The sequence below is a fragment of the Oratosquilla oratoria genome, chromosome 35 (genome assembly GCF_046742065.1).
Source record: "Oratosquilla oratoria isolate Oo_2021 chromosome 35, ASM4674206v1, whole genome shotgun sequence".
NCBI lineage: Eukaryota > Metazoa > Arthropoda > Malacostraca > Stomatopoda > Squillidae > Oratosquilla > Oratosquilla oratoria.
In genome coordinates, this window is record NC_134811.1 from 6,658,353 (window position 1) to 6,675,852 (window position 17,500).

General features: G+C 36.7%; 2 protein-coding genes across 2 annotated transcripts in view; both read left to right on the forward strand.

The window, feature by feature from the left end:
* The window catches only part of LOC143018662 (N(4)-(Beta-N-acetylglucosaminyl)-L-asparaginase-like), an 11,265-nt gene extending 8,483 nt beyond the window's left edge, over positions 1-2,782 (forward strand). Inside the window, exon 4 of the mRNA XM_076174251.1 lies at positions 2,020-2,782. Within this exon, the coding sequence (XP_076030366.1) occupies positions 2,020-2,782 (763 nt within the window). The remainder of the gene's footprint in view (positions 1-2,019) is intronic.
* Positions 2,783-9,927: 7,145 nt separating this feature from the next.
* LOC143018493 (N(4)-(Beta-N-acetylglucosaminyl)-L-asparaginase-like) lies at positions 9,928-17,437 on the forward strand. Its single transcript, XM_076173870.1, has 3 exons — positions 9,928-10,240; positions 12,058-12,211; positions 14,902-17,437. The coding sequence occupies exons 1-3, from the start codon at positions 10,096-10,098 to the stop codon at positions 15,668-15,670; spliced, it is 1,068 nt and encodes a 355-aa protein (XP_076029985.1). The 5' UTR covers positions 9,928-10,095; the 3' UTR covers positions 15,671-17,437.
* The last annotated feature ends 63 nt before the right edge of the window (positions 17,438-17,500 follow it).

Sequence of the window (17,500 nt, forward strand, 5' to 3'; positions counted from 1 at the left end):
ATTGTCACAATATTTCATTCCCCATGTTCAATGTGCTTTCATTTTATTTTTCTCTTTGTCCGTGTAGTATGGTATCATTGTTGTTGGACATCCTTATCACAATTCCATATTTCTTGGTTCGTTACTCCTAACATTGGTCCTGCTCATATTTCCTTCTATCGCTATCATATTTCTCTTTTCTTACCACCATATTTAATTCTCTTCATTCATCCCTTTCCTATGATATCCCCTTCCAAGTGTCAAAACTAAGCCCTTTGATACCCTCTCCAATTCAGCTTTTCATCTCTTAATACTGTTCTCATGTCTATCATCTTAAAAAAATCTTTTGTCCATTTTAATGCCTCTCTTTAAAACCTTCTATCGTTTTCTAATTTCAATATCAATGTTTTGTGCAGCACTTTGTCAAATATTTTTCACAAATCTATGTATACACAATCTGTCCATCCTTCTCTCTCGTGCAACATATCAACCACCCTGCCAACGTTTTGTTTTGGTAATGTACATTTCTTATTGAAACTTTTTTTTTATATTTTCATCCCAATCACCTTCGGTACATACTTTTCCACGTCTATATTATAAAATGTTCATGAAAGTATTCAAATTGTTTACAATTTCTTTACTTTCATCCTTGCCTGCATTTTTTCTCTCTTATTTCTGTCTTCCCCAATTTCAGCATAAATTCTATTGGGAACTAGTAATTCAGCAATCCAGTCACCTCAGGTTCCTCGGTGACATCATGTCCAGATTTGCAGGCGTACATTCTCCTCTATATCATGCTGGTTCCTTCACCCATTGGGTCATTACAATAGTCATTGCTATGTTCAATAATATGTTGCCACAGGATATATCACTTCCCTCTGTCTCCTGTTCCTCCCCACAGTTAAAGTCTTCCATTAAAGTTATAGTCCCACTTCTTTCCATTAACCTTTCTATACTTCTTCCATTATCTGGTGACCCATAGTATGTGGCCGACAAAACCAGCAGCGTTGCTAGGTCTGAACCATCTCCAAAGAAAACGGGGTGACACAGTTTTCTTTATATTTGCATGTATGACCGGTATAATTAAAGAGACTGCAAGCGGCCCGAAGACCCGCACACGGCCTCTCTATCTAATTACTACAGCCCCCCAACCCCACGGAAATTCCTAGGTCAGGAGCCGGGGCAACGTCGCCTGACCTGAGATGCCACATCGTTTAATAAGTCTCTTCTTTCCTTTACATGTATAACAATTACTCACATCACCTACCATTTAATGAAAAAATCAGTATGCATTTAGAATATTCCATGTTAACATACTCGGTGTAGTGGACAGCTTCTGGTATATGCTGAATGTTTTGATTCACTACGTGACAACATGCAGACAACACCTTGTAGGTCACGAGATAATGGAAATAGTATAGTCGCTCAGTTGTGTTTCTTGTTGATTTTCTGGCTTTGGGGGACGTATGCCTATGGGCTAATAACGCGTTGGCACAACATGAGGTAGGTTCAGTGTGGGCGGGCCTTACTCGACGTTAATGTGAGAAATTGAATAAAAAGAATATTTTCCTTTCAATAATAGAGCGTGTTCATGTGAAAACGTGTATACGGAACACGCGCAAATTGAGTTACTTCTCTCCACACACACACAAACATACACACACACACACACACACACACACACACACACACACACACACACACACACACTCACACACACACACACACACACACACACACACACACACACACACACACACACACACACACACACACACACACACACACACACACACACACACATATATATATATATATACACATATATATATATATATATACATATATACATATATATATATATATGTATATATATACATATATACATATATATATATATATATATATAGATATATGTATGTATGTATAAATATATATATATATATATATATATATATATATATATATATATATATATATATATACATATATATGAATTTAGGAATTATACTAATATGATACCTTGTTCATCTCCATCAGGGAAACCCATGATGTTGGTGCTGTTGGAAATCTTCGTAGAATCAAGAGTGCCATTTCAGTTGCAAGAAAGGTGATGGAACACACATCACACACCTTACTTACTGGAAGCCAAGCCACACAATTTGCAGTCAGAATGGGGTTCAAAGAAGAAGATCTGAATACATCTTCATCTATGGAGATTCATAAGAAGTGGAAGGAAAATAGCTGCCAGCCAAACCACCGGATAAATGTTACTCCTAATTCCAAGACATCTTGTGGGCCATACAGCCCCAATGAGATAGAGAATTATCACGATGGAGGTGATCCCGAAGTCTATGTTCTTGATAAGGATAACCACGACACTATAAGTATGCTTGCTGTTGACGAAAATGGTCGTATTGCTGGAGGTGCAACCACTAATGGTTTATCCCACAAAGTGCCTGGTCGTGTTGGGGATTCGCCTATCCCAGGAAGTGGTGTTTATGTTGATAAAGATGTCGGTGGAGCAACAGCCACAGGTAATGGAGATATAATGATACGATTCTCCCCTGCTCTGATCACCGTTGAAGGTATGCGTAACGGCCTAACCCCAGAAAAGTCAGCACAGGAAGCTTTGTTTAAGATTTCCAAGTATTATCCTAAGTTCTTTGGTGCCATTATAGCAGCAACGATTAATGGTGACTATGGAGCTGCATGCCATGGTTATTGCACGTTTCCTTTTTCTGTGATAAACCCGACACTTAATAAGACTACTGTGAAACGAGTGAAGTGTATAAAATTCTAATCATTCATTACTGAAGTCCCAATGCCATTTAAATTTGAAAAAAAATTACACCTTTAACCTCCACTAGCCCTCCTTTCTGCTATACTCCTTAAATGTTTTCTTTACCCCCTCTAAGACTCCACCTCTTCACTTCATTGATACATTGTCTCAAGAATAGGCATACCAAGGGACTAATGATATGTATCTACATACGTTGGTCCTCCTTCATGAGGTACAGATCTGTAGGCTTAATACTCCTTCTCCTGACTGGGACCCAACAACTCTCTATCAACTTCAAGTGTATGTCTTAATTTTGTCACACATGGAGAGCTGACAACAGGCGAATGATCTCTTCTCCCTACAACGTTCATCCAGTGACATTAAAAGTCCTACACTGATACAACAGACAACAGTCCAAATTTCCTTCCTAGAGAGACTTGTGGGAGGTTCTGCGAACGGTTGCCAGCCACTGTGAGGCTTCTGATTTTCTACTAAATGAAAATCGAGACAACGATTGATTGGTGTTTATCAGCGACAAAGTAGAATACATTAAGATCTACTCTTGTCATGCTGAGTGGCTATCTGTAATCATAATAACCTGTTAAAACCTTACGGTTTCAGAATTTTGAATACATATGACCTAAAAGATAGAATTGAATATCAAGATACTGGTTGCTGGAACTACCCAGTCTACTCTTTTCTTTGAATGTAGGAAGAATAGCCTTATACACACAGAGGACAAAAAGTTGTGAATCATTTATTTTGTGATATTTACACCTGTTACTGAGACCAAATACTTACCCCTCAGGGCTATACCTCCAGGTGGACGTTGTGGTGCGAATTTTGTGTGGGAGGTTGAGTCATAGTCAGATGTGTCTCCTTGTGGAACAGCCTAAAAGAAGAAAAGTCTGGTCTAAAACTATGAATAACTCTAATCCTAAGTTTAAAGAACAATGACAAAGGGACGGGACATTTTTGTAACTTACAAATAGGTAAATATAGTTATCCTCTTTCTTCGGACTTCAGATCTGCTATATTGTGGACACCTAATCTACAAAACTGCCTACTTTACTATGACCCACTAAATATATATTTTTTATTTATCTTTTCCTTCACATTGTTGAAATGTTTAGCCTCTGACATCTCTCCTTTGTTCCACCTTCCTTCAGTTTCTCTTTTAACACTCATATGACCTCCATTCATTTTCTTACTTGTGTCATATCATATTTGATGCCTGGTGCCTGAATTCTGTTGTTAAGTTCATGAGAAAATTTTGTCCAAATTATCTTCAGTTTAATTATTACTTAAGATTTTTTTTTTTTTAAACCACAACCCCACAGCAGCTGGCAGTAGTCCTTGAGTGTTCCCATAGCTCTCTCTCTATCTCTCTGAGAAGAAACCTTGGACTGATGTCTATGTTGTATAAGTGAAGCTATATTTCTGCATTACAAGTTGAAAATAGTAGAAGGAGAGGAGGAATCACCAGTTGCTAGCTTTCTTAATGTTTGAAAGTGGGGGGAATACAAAGGTGATAAAGAGAGACCATGGCCTTACATCAAAGGCCGAGTGTCAGGGACTGTACCTGCAAAGAGAAGTGAGGAGGTTGGTGGGGTTTGAAGATGGGCAGCACGGAGATAACTTTCTGACGCTGTCACAGGACTACCTAGTGCAAGTACCCATCATCAGTTCCATGCTCAGTTTCTTACCTACCTTCATTGTAGTGTCTTTAATGTGTGTAGAGAAGATTATTTGCGTAGCATGTGAGGTCAAGTATATATAGGTTTTTGTCAAGTGGGAGAAATTGATCATTTAATCTGGTTATTGGGTGCTTCCTATATTCATGATAGACGTAAGCAGTATCACTGATGACTTAGGTAATGGAGACATTCTGTTTTGTGCCAGCTATAGTTCTAATTCATGAGTGTATGTTTTAAGTTATTTTGTTGTTGTTGGGGGTAATGGGACTCAACTACAATAGAAGAACAGACAAATGAGTTGACACCTTAACGGGGTGGATAGGCTTGAACAGCTTAATGATTACAAGAGCTGATTGGTAGTGCACAGTAATGAGAAACAAAATATAACTGACACAAGAAAACTGGTTTGAATGGATGGCAGGGAGGGATGGGGTTCCAATGCTCGGCAGTTCTCTTGTTATCCCTATTGCTCAACCTTCAAAGCTCATGCCCCAGAACTGGTAAAGGTTCTATGATGGCAAATGTATAGTGAGAGTGACCCTTTACCTACATCACCAGCTGCTTCTCTTGTTGCTGATAACTAATAGGAAAGAATAACTGGATAATGAATACTTGTTAAGCTTTGGCATGAGACAAGTGAGGGGGATCGCAAAACCGTATCATCTTTTTGACAACAGCAAGTATCTTCTTTTGTGGTGCATTATATGGCTCACAAATGAGAACATTTTCTCGTACTAAATCAGCTACACTAATGATTCAACTAACTCTTAAATTACTTGGCTTGCCAACTTTCACTTTTAATATTTGCTCCTTATGTTGTAGCTACACTTGAACATCAATTTTGTCCTTGATGGTTTTCTCTTTAGCTGAAGCTGACCAAGTATATTCTTGATAGTTGTTATGTTTTTTTTTGTTAGTCGATACGTCATTCTATCTGTGGAAAGATGGTATGCATGTGTTGATAAGGTAGCCGCCTAACCCTGGTATGTTATATACTGGCTAATCGCTTTCATCCCTTTGTGTTATGGGGTAAGAATACTCTTACATTATTATTGTAATTTTTGTAAAGAAGAGTATTGCGAGTATAAACTTAATAAACTTACACTTAAGGAACAAAATGGAATCAACGTGTGGTTTTCTGGCTTTTATGTCTGTAGAAATCTAAACATATAATGTAAAGAGTTCCCTTTCCTTGCATGCCTTACTATAACAATAGTATGGAGAATAACGTAGCTTTTCATAATTTGGAATACTGTATAGAGGGATATAGAAATATTTTGGCCAGTGGATGCCTCCCTCGATTTCTCGAAATTCCTTGTTGGTATTAGTTATTTCACAGAGGCTTATATGCTTGACGTTACAAATAACCTCTCAGTCACACAATTAAAACAACAAAGTTAATGGCACGTAGTTACACAACTTTCGCATTTGGGTGGCAATGGCTTAGGTTCTGAGGTTAACCTGGGATATTATCACCTAGCAACAACATCTTGGCCCATCCTCCTGTAGAAAGCTTATGTATCCAGGCAGTGGCGGTTCTTCCTATGGGCGGTATGGGCGATCGCCCAGGGCGGTACTTTGGAGGGGGCGGCATTGCACCCTTCCAAATGCAGATCAAACCATGAGCGCCTGAGTCTATCTATACCGAATGTATAAAAGTCCCATAAAAGGAGAGAGAGAGAGAGAGAGAGAGAGAGAGAGAGAGAGAGAGAGAGAGAGAGAGAGAGAGAGAGAGAGAGAGAGAGAGAGAGAGAGAGAGAGAGAGAGAGAGAGAGAGAGAGAGAGAGAGAGAGGGGGGGAGAAGTCAAGCATTTTATGTGCATTGTGGAAAGGGGGCGCCGAAGGTGTGGTTCGCCCAGGGCGCCATGTAGGCTAAGTCCGCCACTTTATCCAGCCTTTTTGATGTAATCCTATCAACATCATAACTGAGATGCTTCCATTACACTATGGGAGGCATACTATTGATTGTGATTATTGTATTACAGTAAATGTTACCAGGTTTGATATGCTTTGCCTTTCCATCTTTATGTAATGGCTGTTTATAGTCTTATGGCACCTTATGGTAATATGGTAACTGTTGCAATATCCTTGTTGCATTGTGGAGAAATTGCTCTATGAAAATGCGCATTATAGGTAAGCATAATGTAAATTGATCAACATATTTATACTACTGTATTGTTCAGTAGAAGTACCCAGAATCTTTTTTATGTTTCCATCCAAGTCAAACCAGGAAGATGATTTTCATTTAATTCAACTCCTGGAATGGTAAGCTTATACTGCATTTCCTGAATTGTGCAACCTCATACACAGCTTTTGATATATATTCATGTATATTCCTGTTTCAATAAGTGTACATGTTAGAAAAAGTGTATGTGCATTCTAAGCAAACATTAAACATAGAAGGTAAGTATTTTCTGTTATATATTGTATTATATTAGGTGTTAACATGTAACTATCAATTAAAAAGATATGTGAAAAATTATCTATGTAGTATCATTAATGTAATATCTCATAATTTTGGAGGCTGGAGAACGCCCTTATGACTTTAAAAGGCTGATAGAATAACCATATGCATTTTATTTTTGTATTAGTTTTATTATAGTTTCTTTGAATTTGTAGAATGAAAAACCTCTGTGCTCACATAGTAGTCACAAACCAATAACGATCGAACTACAAATGATTATCCTGCAGGACAGATGTCAACAAGGATAATTTCTCTACAACCCATATCTAAACTTCATCATATTGAAGCATTTTAGAGAGCGAAACGATCTTTTTTATGTATGAGGTGGTTTCTGAAAGGCTGTACTAAAGGATAATATGTCAAGATGGAGTGCAGTGATTAGCGGAGTTCCCCAGGGGTCAGTATTGGCACTTGTAATGTTCTTTATTTATATAAATGACATGTTGGAAAGAATTTCAAGCTACCCTATTGTGTATATCATGCAAAAATTGTAAGGATAACAAAAAATAAAGAAGACCATGAATGACTTGACATAATCTAGGGAGGAGATATGACTGAAGCAAAAAATGTGGACATTAAACTTTAACGATAAAACATAGAAAATATTGGAAACGTGAAGAAATAGAAATAAATTAGAAATATAAGTAAATAAATGGATAAATGAATAAGTAAATTACTAAATAGAAATAGAGATAAATAGACACGAATAAACAAATAAATTAATAGATAGACAAATGAATAAATAAATAAGTAGACAAATAAATAGATAAATATATAGATATACAAATTACCTTGCCCAGTACAATAATCCTAGCTCGACATCTTTGTGCCTTTTTTGCACCACTGGCCAACCACATACAGTATAACGTTTTGTGGATTTGATGGTGCAGATTGCAAACTCACCCGCACCAGATACGCCATGTCTGGATATAGAGATGTAAAGATCTACCCTTCCATGCCTCCACCCACTATGAAGACTAAGACAGAAGTTGGAAATTGTTGGGAGAATCAAAGGAAGCATCCTGCAGTGGAAGAAAGATTTCCAGACAGATTCATGTGAAGGATGAGATGTTACTCACTAGGCTTGAGGTGTTCTAGCTCCACAAATATATACTTGTTTGGTGGTTCTTCTGAAAAAGATACGGGCCCCTTATATGGGAGATAGGCTCCTTTTGTTGTATGTACATGTTGTACACATAATACATTTATTCGCTTCCTTTCCGACTTTCCCTCATACTAAATATTTTTTCAGCTTATTTTCCATTACTTTTCTATCTTTCCATACCTACAGGCACATCTACTGCTCTCTTCTCCACTTTCATGGAAAATTAGCGAAAGCAGGAACAAAACTCTAGGAGGACTCGCATTTTCGCCAGTTGTATTTTCTTCGCCCACTTCCCGAGATATGACAATGCCCGCCCCGTACAGCTCATGAAACTCGCCTGTTGGCAGCAGTGACGCCCGTGACCTTGTACTGAGAAATATCATAAAAAAAGGAAGATATTTTGAATATAAAAAATCAAATTAAATATAAAACAAACACTTTATTCAATTTAGATATAAATATATTAAATTCTTTTCCACAAATGATCTGATTGGTTACTCCTCCCCAACTAGATGCGTCTCTCGTTTTCTTCGACAAACCGCCTTTCCCTGTCTACACACTCCGATCTAGCGAATACGAATGAACTTATCCCATGATTCCATAATCACTCACGGAGATGGGGAAAGCAAAAAACAAGTAAACGATCCCTCTCAATACGGTATATTCTGGTTTAAATTACAACAGGTAACATTAATTATCGCCTCTGATTCCAGGATGACAAAAATTATGCGCGTTCTTGGACGTCATGTATCCGTTTCATTAATCTAGATCAGGGGTGGGGAACCTTTTTGTGCATGAAGGCCACCTTACAATTCATTGTCCCACATAGAGGCCGCACTGAACAAATTATTATATTTTTTCAATTATTTATCCCTTTTTAGGGAGTGACATCACTGAACACAGTAAACTTTGCTTTCGTCTATGTGTGTGGTGTACTGTATATTATAAGTTTCAGGTGTATAATGATTTCAGACTTAAAAAATATTCAAGGTCTTTTAAAAAAAAATAATATGTATATCAAAGGCCGCAGAAGGTCGCACTTGATGGCCCGGAAGGCCGCAGGTTCCCCACCTCTGATCTAGATATTAAACGCTATTATCATGATATGGTTCTGATATAAGTTGTTACTGAAAACAGCTTCACTGGAAAAAATATTATCTCTTAAAAACACTAGAGAGAAATGATGAGACTTATTACAGTCTGAAGCCAGATATTTACCAACAAAATTGTAGATTTTGGCCGATATTGGCTGGAACATTCAAATTTTGAGCTTTGGCGAATAAAGGATAGAAACTGCCATACTGACGACGATCCTGGTAAAAATTGAATTACTTAACAATAATATTGTTCATCTTGAACCTTCTATCACAAATTAATTCCTCTAAACTGATTAGAATCGTCTGACACACACACACAAGGACAAAGGACAAAATTTAGATAAATGAAGACAGAGTATTGCCGTTCATTTCCTAACTACATATGGACTTTAATCGACAAAATCCACACAGTAAAATTTCATAAACACATCACAATATATCGAAAATAATTGTTTTCACTAGAGCATTATAACTGACATAAAAATACGCCATAAGATATGGTTTGACTGCTTATAGCCACTGCTCCTGGCGGCAAATAGCCAACGCGTTAAATAGAGCTGTCCTCCATTTCGTCGAATATGAGAAATCTGCAATTTATGACGATGTCCTTTAATTTCTCAGCAACAACGCCCACACCATATTCTTCAGTCAAGAGACAATGATATTTCTGGTCTAAATAGAATAGTTTACCATATACATAACATTTTCTTTAAAGCATATTAAAAGAAAACTTACAAATGTAAAACGGACGATCCGTTGATGGCAACATCATCTAGTTCTACTGGTTAGGGTCAATAGACCTGGGGAGTTTCACTGTGCAAGCGCATTCGGAACTTGGAGTGTAGAGCTTCTGTTGGTAGAAATCAACTCGTTCGGTTGGCTAAAAAACTAGTCTGCAGGAGTGTAGGACTGTGGGTGAATCCATTAATTTAGACATAGAGCAGAACATCAGAAAGGAGTCCAAGGTCACAATGTTCTCAGATGTTGTTCTTTCGATATTATGGCCGTCAGTAATTCTGCTTGCAGTAAGCCCAGCTGGAGAATGTTACAACCAAGGGGACATAAAATTACCGATGGTTATCAGTACTTGGATAGATGAAGAAGCAAATACTGCAGGTGAGTACTCTGAGAGGTTTTAGGTAATATATGAATTTGTATTAAATACATATGCTACAGTTAATACCGCGGTGATTTTGGGGATATACCCTTTCACCAAGTGATTCCATGTTAAGTACACGTTGGAGACGCTGTTATCAAAGTCAAGGATCTGAAAGGTAAAGCAATTCTGATCTGTCGTTTGCTTTGTCTTCTGATTCTCCGCTTTCCAGGATTGGCTTTGGCCTCGTCTTCGTCCAAGACCTCAGGCTGAGCCAGGCCAGGACTTTACGCATATAGTCAAGTAGGATTACACCAATATATGTTTCGTTTTATTTCATTTTATGTTTACTTATCTATCGATTTTCACCCTCTAGCTCGAAAGGTGAACTCGCTGACTTTTCCATATTGATAGTGAAGAATTTTCATAATGAATTTTGGCAATCATTTACTCTGAAATAATAAGCTCCCAGTACATTGGTGCTCGGATACCTTATATATACATATACATATACATATACATACATACATACATACATACATATATATATATATATATATATACACACATACATATATGTATATATATGTATATATATATACACATATATATGTATATATATATATATATATATATACACACATACATATATGTATATACATATATATATATGTATATACATAACGTGTATATACATATATATATATATATACACATGTATATACACAATATATATATATACATATATATATATGATATATATATATACATATATATATATATATATATGCGTAGGTAACCACTAGGAAAAGTAAACTAACGAAGCAGAGCGCTTTCGTATAATTACATCTTCAGTGCAGATACAAAGAAGGAATTATAAAATAAAGAAACAAGGTACAGAATATATGACATAGTGAAGAGGGCATTCGGAGAGGTAGTGGAAGAAGTACACGTGACGGACGTTTGGACCGTCCTGGTAACCAACAAGTATGGGACAACTGCTCATAATTTATATTGCAATTTAAACAATTTTGAAATTTCATGAGAAATAAAACTATCTAATTTGTACAAACCTTGATGAAGATTAACATTTATCCCCTTACTAGATTTGATCAAACTGCATTCAATTAAATTTCTTTCTGTTATGTTGTTGTTGTATGTGATGACTTTAGCGTTATCCCAGTCAACTGGGTGGTTAAAATGGTTCATGTGGTTGAATATACCGCTAGATTGGTTTCCCTCTCTAACGTATTTCTTGTGTTGATTGATTCGTGTTGTGAATGTTTTAGCAGTCTGACCAACATAAAACTGATTACATGATTTGCAAGGTATTTTGTACACACACCCTTTATCACTATTGACAGAATTATTTATGAGCAGTTGTCTTATAGTGTTCTTATTGTTAAAAACTACATTAATGTTAAATTTACGTAATATATTTGGAATATTTTGTAAGTTCTCTTGGTACGGTAGAATTAGCAAATTATTCATATTGAAAGTTTGAGTTGACCTAAGGTTATAAAATGTCCTTTTAGCACGATTGTAAGCTTTGTCAAGAACATGTGTGGGGTATTGTAGCTTAGTACCAATGTCGTAAATACATCTTATTTCATCATCGATGTACTCTGGGCTGCACTACCCCGTGCCCAGTCTATGCAAGTAGCAAGACAAAATATCTTCCCTTGGTGACATATTGGCTGATTTGGTGGATGTAATCAGCTTCCTTGGGGTCTTGGTTCTCCTGCAAAAGAGAAGAAGGGTAACATGTTGAAGAAATTAGCAATGTATTACATTTAATGAAAATGCAACTTATGTTAAGTATATATACATTTTTCAGCCTGGGAAACCTTGAACACCAAGAAGTCTGTGCTTGATGCTGTGGAAGCTGGTTGCAGCAAATGTGAAGAGTTGCAGTGTCGTGGAAGTGTGGGTTTTGGTGGAAAACCTGATGAAAATGGAGAGACAACACTGGATGCAATGATCATGGATGGGTAAATGTTTTTCTTATTCTCAGCCCCTTGTAGTATACTGGTATGTTGAAACTCTGCTTGATTTTACTTTCATGTTCTGAATATGTGTTTACCATTATAGTATTTCATTCTTCATAAAATTCTTTCAAGTCAGCATCTCGAAAATGTTTTGTTAGTTTGTCAAAGTTTTCCTTCGGAAAAAAAATATATCTCTCTTGTTTGTATATTTCCTTGCCTGATTTTCTTCCTCACTTCCAGCACAAAATCCAGAACGCATGATCACTTATCACCATCTAGGCATCAGTAATCCAGTGATTCTATCACTTTTTGGTTCTTTAGAATCAGTTCTATTGTATGTGTGTGTTTACGTGTATGCGTACCTCGTTGCATTTACCAAGTTGTAATATGCGAGGCTGGGGAAATACTCATGAAGTTACTTTTCTTTGCCTACAATTGTCAAACATTACCTTGAATTATTTCATCGTGTTGGCTTTGGTCATATTTTTTATCGAACTTATTCTACAAGTCTACATTTCTATATGGAATGTTATACTTATTGACATCCTCTAAAAAAAATCCTATAACCTCTTGTCAATTTCCTCATACCAGTAATTGTTTTCTGTCTACTTTCTTCTAGCCTGTTTTGAGTTTAGATATCATTATCATGTCACCTCTCTCTTCGTTGTTCAAAGGTGTGAGTCACAGTTTCTTCGGTCTTTCCTCATATAACATCTTGTTTAGACCAAAATTCATCTTGATTGCCGCCTTTTGTATTCTCTCAATTTTTCTTTTGTCTTCCTTTGGGTATAACGACCACACCACCGATATGTGTTCCTCTTTTGGCAGTAATAATCTTCATCGTGTCCTCATACATGTGGTGAAATATCCCTCTTATATTTCTTAACAGGTTGTAGGTCTCCTGTGTTATTTTCTTTGTGTTTCAGGTGATAGGTCGTATTTGGTTATGATACCTAAATCCTTTTCCTCTGCTTTTGCTATCATTTAATTTCATTTTTTGTAACCCACCATCGCTCTTTTCTGACTTTGACCCATTTCCAACATTTTGCATTTCTTTGTTTTAAAATTTATTTTCCACTCCTGACGCCACTCCTGTACTTTAATCAGGTCCCTTTGCAACATTACACAATCTTCCTCGCTTCTTGGCCTTTCTATGGTTTCTGCAACGTCAGCATGTAGGCTTGCATAGCTATTCATTTCTTCCGTCATGTCGATGATATATTCGAGGAACCAAAACTGAACTCCGTTATGCACCGCTGATTGCTTTTATTCATTCTGATTTTTAATTTCTCACTACTGTTCTCACACGTCTGTCTTGAAAAAAAGAAAAGAAATGTAGTATTTTTTTTCATTCTTTCTAATTTCCATATCAATGTCTTATGTGGCACTTTTATATATATATGTTTTTCCAAGTCCAAATATACACAGTCCACCCATCCCTCTCTCTCATGAAAGACCTCATTCACTTGGGTAAAAACTGATCAGGTTTTCACTATTTTCTCATACATTTTCGCTATTTTACTAGTTAGGACACCGTTCTATAGTTAAGGGGCATCTCTCTTACATTTATATTGCATTTATTGAATTCCAGTCTAATGGTACTTTTCCCTCTTCTAGTGAACTAATTATCAAATTTTGTATTTTTCTCATCAGTTGTTTTCTGCACTCGTTCAGTATTCAATTTCATATCCATCGGGTCCTGAGGCAAACCTTGTTTCCAGTCTTTCTAACAATCTAAACTGTTATGTCATTCATAATGTTTACATTCTTTTCATTCTTTTCTCTCTCATACTTTCCATCCCTGTTGAGTACTGACCGAAAGTTTTTTATTCACTATCTCTGCTTGCGTTCTTGCGTCCTTAAATATAACTCTTTCAACTTTCAATTTACAAAGGATTACAAAGGAAGAGGATACCGACCGCCAACACTGAACTGTATGAGTTATGTGTGTATGTATGTATGTATTTATGTATGTATGTATGTATGTATATATGTATGTATGTATGTATGTATGTATGTATGTATGTATGTATGTATGTATGTATGTATGTAAAAGAAGGGAGCAGGTTTTCGGTAATGCAAGTGGAGTTAAAAACGACAGCATTGTTGTAGTTATTCAGTTTTTTCCTCGTATTCTCGATTTTCCTGATTAGAGTTTTGCCATTAACCGGGTGAACTAGAACTAGATCAGTGTATTCTTCCATTTCTTTTCATTATATGAGCTCAACGTTTCGTCTTAATGAAGACATTTTCAAGAGTAAACTGAAATAACAAAAATTACATAATTACAGTAATTGCACAATTGTCACCATTACTGTAATTATGTATTTTTTTGTTATTTCAGTTTACTCTTGAAAATGTCTTCATTAAGACGAAACGTTGAGCTCAAATAATGAAAAAGAAATGGAAGAACACAGTGATCTAGTTTCAATTCACTCGGTTAATGACAAAACTTTACTCAGGAGAATCGAGAATACGAGGAAAAAACTGAATAACTACAACAATGCTGTCGTTTTTAAATCCACTTGCATGTATGTATGTATGTATGTATGTATGTATGTATGTATGTATGTATGTATGTATGTATGTATGTATGTATGTATGTATGTATGTATGTATGTATGTATGTATGTATGTACATAATAGGAATTGATATAGGAATTATACTGATATGACGTCTTGTTTACCCACAGGGAGACCCATAATGTTGGTGCTGTTGGAAATCTCCGCAGAATCAAGAGTGCCATTTCAGTTGCAAGAAAGGTGATGGAATACACTTCACACACACTACTCACTGGAAGCCAAGCCACACAGTTCGCAGTCAGCATGGGATTCAAAGAAGAAGATCTAAGTACAAATTCGTCTATGGAGATCTATAAGAAATGGAAGGAGAATAACTGCCAACCAAATCGTTGGATGGATGTTACTCCCGACCCAAGGACTTCCTGTGGACCATACAGCCCCATTAAGGATCATCATGGTGGAAGTGAACCAGAAGGATATGGCTCGGATGAGGGTAACCATGATACTATAAGTATGATTGCTGTTGACGAAAATGGTCGTATTGCTGGAGGTGCAACCACTAATGGTTTATCCCACAAAGTGCCTGGTCGTGTTGGGGATTCGCCTATCCCAGGAAGTGGTGCTTATGTTGATAAAGATGTCGGTGGAGCAACAGCCACAGGTAATGGAGATGTAATGATACGATTCTCTCCTGCTCTGCTCACTGTTGAAGGTATGCGTAGCGGCCTAACCCCAGAAAAGTCAGCACAAGAAGCTTTGGTTAAGATTTCCAGGTTCTATCCCAGCTTCCGTGGTGCCATTATAGCAACGAACATTAAAGGTGACTATGGGGCTGCATGCCATGGTTATGACACATTTCCTTTTTGTGTTGTAAATCCAGCACTTAATCAGACCACCGTAAAACGAGTGAATTGTGTAAAGAAAAAAGAGGAGTTTTAAAAGAAAACACATTGTAAGGGGTTTTCAGTGAAGGTAATTTATATATCATAATTATGTAAGGCCAAGTATCTTATGGTTTTTGTATAGTGGTAGAGATTAACCATTTAATCTAATCATTGGGAACTTTCTACATTCATGATAGGGATAAGTAGCATCACTGGGGACTTGAGTGGATGCAGACGATTTGTGTCAGCCATAGTTCTAACTTAAGCAGAAAACAAATATTTGGTGTATAACAATGAATACAAAAGTTAACTGATATGACTTGAAAGCAGGAAGGGGAGGGGTTCCTGGGATTAGCAGTTGTTACTCTGATGTGGCAGTCCCTGTGCTCTGCCTTCAAATTTTGTTCCTCAGATACATTGTGACCATTTCCCTCCGTTACTAGCTGCTTCTCTTCTTGCTGATTACTATCAGTAAGTAAATATTGGGCTGTAAATGTTTGTCAAGTTTTGGTATAAGATAAGTGAAACTATTGTTAAAACTGTGTCAACTTCTTGAAATCAGCAAGAATCTAGTTTCTGATATGCTGGAGGAAAACGAATTTCCTTCAGCATATCAAATCACATTCTGTGTAAGTTGTTGAGAAAACGGAATAGTTTGCCAGAGTGATTTCACGGCGGAAAAAAGGTGCTGGAGATGTGCGATACCGCCGATTGACTGGAGGTTGGAGGAGGAACATCTCAGCGTGATAACGCCTTAACTTGGGGCATCATCTATCAGCTCCTTGAAAAGCGTCCCGTGCTCTTGCAGTGAGTTTATACATCAAAACAAAGTACTAGTCAGATCATTTTGTGCAGATATAAATGGTCGCCAAGCCCTTCATGTTGTAAGATTGTCATCAACGTTACTGAGATGCATGCACTGCATTCTGGGGCGTGAACTATGAATTGTGATCACTGTGCTATGGTAAACGTCACCAGGTTTGATGTACTTTTCTTTTCCGTTTTTAGTTATTGGTTGTTTGTTGCTTTTTATAATGATAATTAATGAAACCATTTGAATTTTCTTATTGTGTTGTGGAGAAATGGGTCTATCAACATATACATTATAGGTAAGTCTATTGTAAATCAATCAACAAATATCCTCGCCAATAATCTTCTATACTGTATCCAAAGAATCTTGATATATTTCCATCCAATTCAAAATAGGAATGTGGTAGTTATTTTTCCCAGTTCTTTAATGGTAAGCTTTGGTTGCGGTACCTGAATTGTGTAGTTTTATGAACAAGTTGCAATATGTATTCATGTATATTTGTTTCAGTAACTGTACATGTTAGGAAAAGTATTTGTGCATTATAATGTTCTTCTGGATAAATGTTGAATACTAAAGATGAATATTTTCTGCTATATTTTATACTATGACGGGTGCTTCCATGTCATAATTTATCAAAGAAAAATAAATTAGAGAGAATATATGTAGTAGTATTAATCATGTATATTCTTTTCTGGTCCTACAAAATACCCTTTTTCCTCTTAGAATTATACGAGATTTATTTCATTAGTTTGATTATGTTAAATCTAATTTGTGCTCACATAGTTACAAACTAAGAATGATTGTACTGCACTAAATGGTCATATAGGATAGATGTCTATCTACAGTATCTGTATTCCGAGAGCTTTATCCCCCTTATAAGAGAGGTAGCAAAGTCAGGGGCACGTACCTATTCCCAGCCATTTCACTCCCTTCCACAGCCCCCTCCACCCCTTCCATCTCAGCTCCTCATGGATGACGGGTCACCTCTGCATCAGCCAAATGCCATGTAGAATTAATGTAGCATTGAAACCGTTATCCAAACCAAAAAAACATCATTTCTAACCCTTCACGGGT